General features: G+C 30.7%; 3 protein-coding genes and 1 long non-coding RNA gene across 4 annotated transcripts; 1 reads left to right on the top strand and 3 right to left on the bottom strand.

Annotated features, from left to right (window-relative positions):
* Positions 1-1868: 1868 nt before the first annotated feature.
* On the bottom strand, positions 1869-3354 carry LOC119685854 (protein ANTAGONIST OF LIKE HETEROCHROMATIN PROTEIN 1-like). The gene is made up of 4 exons (XM_038100250.1): positions 3162-3354; positions 3005-3107; positions 2387-2931; positions 1869-1988 (listed from the first exon to the last, which is right to left on the bottom strand). Exons 1-4 carry the CDS (start codon positions 3250-3252, stop codon positions 1885-1887), a joined length of 843 nt encoding a protein of 280 aa, XP_037956178.1. The 5' UTR covers positions 3253-3354; the 3' UTR covers positions 1869-1884.
* A 1679-nt stretch (positions 3355-5033) lies between these two features.
* On the bottom strand, positions 5034-5492 carry LOC119683722. The gene is made up of 2 exons (XR_005252686.1): positions 5281-5492; positions 5034-5097 (listed from the first exon to the last, which is right to left on the bottom strand). It is a non-coding gene; the product is annotated as an uncharacterized LOC119683722 (long non-coding RNA).
* A 69-nt stretch (positions 5493-5561) lies between these two features.
* On the top strand, positions 5562-6531 carry LOC119683720 (telomere-binding protein cav-like). Its single transcript, XM_038097529.1, has 2 exons — positions 5562-5714; positions 5775-6531. The coding sequence occupies exons 1-2, from the start codon at positions 5664-5666 to the stop codon at positions 6441-6443; spliced, it is 720 nt and encodes a 239-aa protein (XP_037953457.1). The 5' UTR covers positions 5562-5663; the 3' UTR covers positions 6444-6531.
* On the bottom strand, positions 6460-7273 carry LOC119683721 (NTF2-related export protein-like). Its single transcript, XM_038097530.1, has 3 exons — positions 7177-7273; positions 7031-7117; positions 6460-6861 (listed from the first exon to the last, which is right to left on the bottom strand). Exons 1-3 carry the CDS (start codon positions 7183-7185, stop codon positions 6544-6546), a joined length of 414 nt encoding a protein of 137 aa, XP_037953458.1. The 5' UTR covers positions 7186-7273; the 3' UTR covers positions 6460-6543.
* Between the last annotated feature and the right edge of the window lie 982 nt (positions 7274-8255).

The raw sequence follows: 8255 nt of genomic DNA, 5'->3' as shown, positions 1-8255 counted from the left end.
TTTCAACTTCACTATCTTTAAAGCCGCAAAAACGATGCAATACGCCATTTTTTGTAAAAACACGCAAACCCCAGTTGCCAACAAACTTCTGCGAATTTATTAAATCAATATCATCTACGGAAATTTGATCGACTTTTCCAGTCTTTATGTTTTTAAATATTATATTCTGTTCAGTTAATTTAAGACGACCAGGTGTCTGCAATATAGAAAAAATGGTGCAACACATTCCGGTGAAATAAAATGTTTTTGTCTAACTTACAAGCACTCCGCGTACTTCTGTAGATATATCGTTATATTCCAAAGCTTCCGTCATATTATCGAAATGTAATTAATATTCCGCTATTTTACAACTTGTTAAGCTTCTAAAAACAATTGCAAAACTTAGGCTTACACTTCCCAAAAAAACTTTGCAAAAACTCACGGAAGACAACAAGCCAATTGCAGGCGCGCGGTAAGTAGCCGAAATGCCAATTTTGACAGACGTGAATTAAATAAAATATAATATTTACAGCGGCTTATTCAATTGTTTTGACATTCAGTTTTGGACATATTCACAGAGGCAGAGATCTATATTTACTGAAATGCAAAAATGCAATCACGCAAAAATTATAGGGACATGAACTGCACACGGCCTAAATAGACATAAATAAGAATAGACATATAAATTATGGTAGTGCTATATATAAATACCACATTCGCTGCTATGCCAACAGAATTTACTATTTCCCTCACTCAACCATCAATTTACTCGAACTCGCACACGGCCTTAAAAATAACTTTATTAAGGACGTGTGCGAGTTAGGCTAATAGTACATTCACACTATCTCATTTAGGCGGTTTTGCTCATTATAATCACTAATGAGCATGATTTACCATACAAAGAGCTTTCATATAAATGTGCTGATTTACAATAAATCAGCTCATTTTAGACCAAAATTGTCGAATGCAACACTTTAAAAAAAATTTCCCAAAAGGGAAATGACCAAAATTTGAAGTATCTGTCATATATTTTTAAATATAAAATGTAAACAAACAACAACTGTGCTGTAAACAAGTACACTGAGAAAGTGAGTATTAAATACAATCTGTTTTTATTAATTGAATATGTAATTGATATATAACATGTATATAAATGATTTAATATATCAATGAAATATTTAATTTTTTAGTGAGATATATTCATTTATTTCAGATGGATTCATGTCAATGTCAAAAATAAGTACGTACTAGTATTTAATAAAATTTTTTGTTTTCATGAATTAAATAGGCAATACAAATTTAAATAGTTGATTTTGGATTAATTTAATTAAATATTATTTTCAGACACAGAAAATGAAGAGAAGGAGAAATGCTTGGTCGGAAAGTGCCGAGAGGCACTTTTTGGAAATATGGGAGGAAAGACTGCCACAATTACGGGGCGCCCGACGGAATGCACATATTTTCAATGAGATGGCCACAGAACTTCAGAATAGGGGTTTTCTGGTCACTTCGTTAGAAGTGCAAACGAAGGTCCACAACTTTACGCAAAGATTTAGGTAAGTATTTCATAAGTGAAATTGAAAATTACAATAATAATTTGTGCATTGAAACTGTTTTGTTTTTTATTATGTTATGTAATTTTATATAATAAAAAGAGATTTAAATGTAATTTTGTTAATTTTTTTATTTATTTTTATTAATTTGCTTGTTTGTTTATTTTAAATCAGGAAAGAACAGCAGTGTGTTGGAGTTTCGGGAGGGGCGCCATCCGATTGGAAGTACTTCCATATATTGAAGAGATTTTTAGGCAATTTGCCCATACATAACACTACAAATTTAGTGTTTGAAAGTATTGCAGGTGAGTTTTCACAAATTTGTTTAAGTTTTTCAAAATAATGAATGTGTTTATATATCAGACCAGGCCCCGTCATCAAATGATACATCGTTGCTGTCGCCATGCTCTTCTCCACCGATAGATCCAATATCTACGTCGGAAGATTCTGAAACACCTGCAAAAAAAAAAAATAAAGGCAATTTGAATGACACCCTTTTGGAAAAATTTCAGAATCTGATAGATGTAGAGAACCGTCACATCGAGCTGCAGGAACACACAGACGCAAGGTTCCTGAATTTAATGGAAGAAAGCAATGTTGCTTTATCCCGTATCGCGTCATCAATGGAAAGAGGTTTTCCATATACTCGGCTCACTGGTTACGATGACTCCAGCGATGAATAGCGATAATTATTTATTAATAATATAACATAATTTATAATTATTGTTATCATTATACTATTATAATTTAGATTAAGTTACTTTTTTTTTATAAATATATAGGATAATTAGATTAAGTTATTTAGTGCTACAAAGTTAAAAATTAGGATTAGGTGAATTTCTAATAAAACTTACTAAAAAATGTAGCTAAACATCGTCTTATTTGTTCTGCATTTAGATCGCCATCATTTAATACTGAAACTTCTTCTGGTTGTTGTCGTTCTGAAACCAGATGTTGTTTTTTCAGAGCACGTACCCAACTTTTTTCCACTACATCATTTTTGTCATTTAAAAAGTTGTGAAGAACACAGCAGGATCGTATTATGCTGTTCACGTTTTCGATTTTGTTGTCAATGCCCTTCCCTATTCTGCGAAACCTTGCCTTAAGCTGCCCAAAAGCATTTTCAACCACTCTTCGACATTTAGATAATTGGTAGTTAAAAGTTTTTTGACCAATGCTAGCGTTTTCATCATAAGGGTATGGTTTCATAACTTTGGTGGAAAATCGAAATGCAGAATCACCTAGGATCAATACGGGTATTTTGACACCATTAATCACCCTACTTTTGTCTTCTAAAGCAACACAATTTTCTAACTGGCTCTTAAGTGATGAATTTTCAAAAATAAAAGAGTCATTGACTCTTCCAGGATACCCAACATTTATATAAAGAAAACGGTATCTGTAAATAAACAGTAAAATATATTTGCGCGTTTATTGAAATTTCGTTGTTTATTTACTTATAAATTACTTACCTATAATCTACGAGGGCAAACAAAACAATCGAGTACCACCCTTTATAGTTATAGTAGTCTACAGCATTCTGAGATTCTGGTTTTATTTCAATGTGGCTTCCATCTTTAATGTTGTTTACAATTAATATGTTTCAGTAATAGTAAATTGAAAACTTACCCATTGCACCTAAACATTGTGGAAAACCAAGAACCTCAAATCCTCTGATGCACTCATTCACCTTGTCGCTTGTTAATGGAAATGCATTCATGTACAAGGGTGAAAGAATTTTCCACACCTCCTGGCAAAATAATTTCAGGCAAATGCACACGGTTGACTTGCCAACGCCAAACAGATTTGCTACGCTTCTGTATTCAGCAGACGACCCAAGACAATACAAGCCAATAGCAATTCTCTTTTCTAAAGAAATTGAAATTCGAAAGGTTGTATCTCTTTTCTGTAGTCCTTTTAATAATTCACATAACTCCTTAAAACATTCCAAACTCATGCGAAAATTTTCTTTGAAAAAATTTGGACCATTTTTCTGGCAATCCACTTCCCAGAATTTCTTTGTTCTTTTCTGAAAAAAAATGTTAATTTTAAACTTTATTTAATAATCATTACTGGCGGCACTAACCAAAGTCCAGCACTTCCTCCGGTTGCTAGCAATTATTGTAGAAAGTATTGCTATTTGCTTTTTTCTTATTTCAAGTATATTTTTTCGGTGCATTGCACGACATTTACGATATTCAGAAATTGCTTTCTTTCTATTATTAATAATTTCACACACATTATATATTATGTTTTTTAAATTTTCTGCGTTTTCCATTTTAAAATATATATTTTACACAATACCAAAATTTTTCTTTGTGTTTTATTTGTAAACAAAAGAAAGTTCTTTTATAGCTTTTTTGACATATAAAAGTTCTAAAAGCTGTATAAATGAGCTCATTATTATGTGAACGGTTCCTCATTTATATAAATGAGCAAGTGCCTAAATGAGATAGTGCGAACCTGGTATAAGTTGATGCTAAACCAAATGGGAGATTTTATGGGATTTTTTGCACTGCACACATTTTGCCATTTATCAACACGTATCGACACATCAATTCATTATCGACACAACTTAGAATTTCCCTCATTTAAAACGCAACTTAGCCTAACTCGCACACGACCTAAATACTAATATGTACTTCTTTTTCTCATTGACTTTTTGAATTTAAAAAATTAAATATATAATTTATATATTATATCATTTCTATATAAATATTTAATATATCTATTACATATTCAAATAATAACAAAGATTATATTAAGGACGTGTGCGAGTTAGGCTAAGTTGATGCTAAACCAAATGGGAGATTTTTTGGGATTTTTTGCACTGCATACATTTTGCCATTTATCAACACGTATCGACACATCAATTCATTATCGACACAACTTAGAATTTCCCTCATTTAGAACGCAACTTAGCCTAAGTCGCACACGACCTAAATACTTACTTTATCAGTACGTTTGTTTACAGCTTAACTCTTGCTTATTTTGATATTACATATAAAACATGTGACAAATATTTAAAATATTTGTAATTTCTCTTGTGGGAAATTTATTTTTAAGAGTTGCTTTCGACTTTTTCGGTCTAATTTTTTTTACTTTATTTTTAAATAAGTTAAAAACTACGGTAGCTCTTTGTAAAGTTAATGAAAATTAAGTGTAATACTATGTTCAGACAGCCAAATTTTCTTAATTTCGAAAACTGAAGTTAAGTTAATTTCGAAAGTGCCCATACTGCCACAAATTAATGAAATTAATTGTTTTTTTTTACAAATCGATTGTTAAAAATTACATACTAATAACAGTTATAGTTTTTTTCACCTATATTCAAATTTAAAAAATATTTTCTTTCAAAATATTTTCTCGGTATTATAAAGGTCAACTGTCACTGACATTTATTCAAAAAAATGTCCCTTTCTCATGTCCCTTTTTCTCATTTCTCTTCTTATTTTATTCTCAATTTTTTTTAATTTACATAGCAAATAACAAAAATCTTACATTTGAACATGCTCTTCTATTTACAGTGCTTCTATATTCGGACAAGTGGTCACTTCTTTTTAACCTGTGAAATAAATTTACATATAAACCAATATATAATAAAATTATAACATAGTTGGCTACAAAATAATAAAATAATTATATCTTTCATTCATACACATTATTTAAATTTTGTTATTTAAATAACGAATCTATATTTATGATTATTATCATGTATAAATAGTTAAAATTTATTCTCGGCATTGACCTAAAATATTTTTGTTACATTTTATACATCATCTCTTCTTCTCCGTTATCTCTTCTTGGCACAAATAATTTTTCGTGTATGCTGACTCAGCGGTTTTAATTCACAGTAGCATCTCAGGATATATAAATCGTTGCACTGAAATCGTCTTTTTAAACCCGTTCACAATAGTCTTCAAATGTCATAAAAATAGCGCCATTTAAAGTTTTACAAATACTTCAATAATAATTTTGTTTTTTTTGTATATTAACATTTCGTATTTTTTCTGTTAACATTTTGTATTTTTTCTGTATTTTGTATTTTTTCTGTATAACATTTTGTATTTTTTCTGTATATTAACATTTTGTATTTTTTCTGTATAAACATTCCAATATAATTTGAACTACATGACGGAATCAAATAACAGAGAAGTATATAAACAATTAGTGGAAATATGGGTAAGCGGAAAATTGCGGTTTATAACTTTCAAAAATCACGAATAAATTTCTATTTTATAGCAACCAACAGAAGAGGACTTGCAACGGGAATTTTCCCAAAAAGAGCTAATAAAACTTTGCCGCCGCGTGCCCTGTCGTGTAAATATGACACGCTGGAATGCGGTAAATGATTGCTACGAAAGTTTGCTGCAGCAGGGGCGATTAAAAAATAAATCTGAGAAAGCTATCTTGAAATTAGTAGCGAAGGGAGTAAATCGCTACAAAGACGAATGCGTTTATGTACAGAGTGATATACTCCCAAAACTGAAGTCGGAATGGCGACTAAGAAAAAAGCGCAATATATTGCATTTGGATTATTTTGACTACATGGAAAGAAAGTCATTAACAACTAGCGTATCAGCTACCGATATTGAATCTACTCCAACTGAAAATAATGCTGGACACGCGGAAGACATATCAATCGAAGCAAATGTGTCGCATGAAGAACCTCCTGTCGAAGATAGTGTGCAAAAGACGGTTGAAGGTCCGGCAAAATTACGTAAGGCTTCGAACATATTAGAAGAGTTATTGGCTGTTCACACAGAATCCTTTACAATTAATACCGAAGGTATGGAAAATTTTTGTGAAAGTGAACCATTATCTCAAGATATATTACCAACTCAGAATGACTTCGAATCAAATATTCCACTAACTTCAACTCAGTCGCAATCTGAGAAAATTCAACTATAAGACACTATTCAGGAAATATATGTATTTTATTGTTTTTATGTTTACATTATTGTTCTATACAAATTTTAATCATACAAAGTGTTAAATAAATGTTCTAATTCTAACTATCTGAAGCCACTTCTTGCAGGCGAAAAATATCTGAAGCTATTTTCCACTTATTTTCTACAGCTGTGACGACGAAAGTTTGACAGAAAGCCTTCGTTGGTTGATCTTGATATTTAATTGTACCAGCTGCTTTGATGATTACGGTTGTCGTTCCTGTCATACTTTCATCTATAATTGGTTGTGCATCAAGCGTTGTAATGTTGTGTTCTGACGCTGGTAATTCTAAAAAGAAACTCTGAATTTTGTCCTTCCCAATAAATGGGTTTCCATTCCATATGTACGTCGCGTTGTCTAAATATAAACGACTTACTTGCTGCGGTAGTAAGAAAAAAAAATAAATAAAATACGATTAAATGTGCAAATGGACTGTGTACTAAATACTTATATTGCTACATGTTTACGAGTATATTATAGATCAAAATGCAAGTGCCGAATTTATAGTTATTTTATTCATATTTATATTAATAATTGATCTAACTCACATGGCGACGCTTATCCACAGCATTATAATACAAACTAGTAAACGTTTCCGCAGTTTGGGAACACATATCAATTTTCGCTCGCAATTCCTTTTAAAAAAACTTAAGTTAACAAATGGTTTTATATAGTAAAAGAAATCAATAATTACGTTATCCATTATAAAACAATTAAAATTTACAGAACCAATTTAAACAACTTAATGAAATCGTTTTGTTTACGCATAGATGTCATATTAAAAGTATTCATTCACAATAGCAACAGCCAAACATGGTGCGGTATATTAGATGAGGCACTTTTAGTGGTTCGTTTCTTTGCTTAAGCTGAAGTTTTAATCGTATGTAATAAATTAAATTAATTATAAAAAGATTTGTATTCTATTTCAAAACAAAAAATAAATATTTCTTGCATTGCACAAACCTTTAACATTTAACTCATATTTATCTTAAATCTCAATTGAGTTTATATGAAAATCTCAGTTGTTATTATTTTGCATATTTTTATATGGATTGTGTATGAAAAAAGTAACTAATTGTTGCACACTTATAGAGATAAATACGAATATAATAGTGTAAACGGATAAATAAAATAAAATAACATACAATGAACAATTAAACAATAACACTAAAAAAGTCATTTTTCATGTCATCCAAACTGAGTTATTAATTTTTTGTATTTTATTACATATGGAATTTTAAGCAAAATTTTAAAACAATTTAATGCAACATTACAAGCTTGCACATATTAGATCTGTTTCACGAGCTACTCGTAGTACACCCAAGTAAAGTATAAACTGAGAGCGTAACACAAGTAAAGTGCCAAATTACGCTCTTTACACAAATGTTTATGGAACAGCTTTGTGTAAAGTCTGGTGAGAACACCAGTGCTGCGCAAATAAACAATACAAAAATTTAAATTCAAACCAAACTGATTCACACATCAATATTAAAACATTGAAATAAAATGTACGAGTAAAGTCTGTGTTTCGACAGGGATGTTACGCTCTCTCAGATGCTCTTATTTACACGAAAATTTGCTGGTGGAACGTACTTGTGTATACAGAGTGCTACTGAAAGTGACTACGAGTAGCTTGTGGAATAGACCTATTATAATTACAGAGTAGTATTACTTAGTCATTAAATATAAGGAAGAATTTTTGGTTGAATGGCCTTCGAACAGAAAGATTCACGTTTTATATTATTAGGGCAAGAGTGTGAACAATCTCGTACG

The sequence above is a fragment of the Teleopsis dalmanni genome, chromosome 2 (assembly GCF_002237135.1).
Source record: "Teleopsis dalmanni isolate 2A chromosome 2, ASM223713v2, whole genome shotgun sequence".
NCBI classification, from domain to species: Eukaryota; Metazoa; Arthropoda; class Insecta; order Diptera; family Diopsidae; genus Teleopsis; species Teleopsis dalmanni.
Note: the sequence above shows the minus strand (reverse complement) of the source record. Positions and strands in the feature narration are given on the sequence as shown.

Excerpts from the sequence above, each read along its gene's own strand:
- LOC119685854 (XM_038100250.1), bottom strand. The coding sequence starts at position 3,252 with ATGAATGCATTTCCATTAACAAGCGACAAGGTGAATGAGTGCATCAGA. Across the intron at positions 2,932-3,004 it reads TTTGCCCTCGTAGATTATAG|ATACCGTTTTCTTTATATAA; the intron begins GTAAGTAATTTA and ends GTTTATTTACAG. Across the intron at positions 1,989-2,386 it reads ATGTTTAGCTACATTTTTTA|GTGTTTCAGAATCTTCCGAC; the intron begins GTAAGTTTTATT and ends TTTTTTTTGCAG.
- LOC119683720 (XM_038097529.1), top strand. The coding sequence starts at position 5,664 with ATGACGGAATCAAATAACAGAGAAGTATATAAACAATTAGTGGAAATA. Across the intron at positions 5,715-5,774 it reads AACAATTAGTGGAAATATGG|CAACCAACAGAAGAGGACTT; the intron begins GTAAGCGGAAAA and ends TCTATTTTATAG.
- LOC119683721 (XM_038097530.1), bottom strand. Across the intron at positions 6,862-7,030 it reads CTGTGGATAAGCGTCGCCAT|CAAGTAAGTCGTTTATATTT; the intron begins GTGAGTTAGATC and ends TTACTACCGCAG.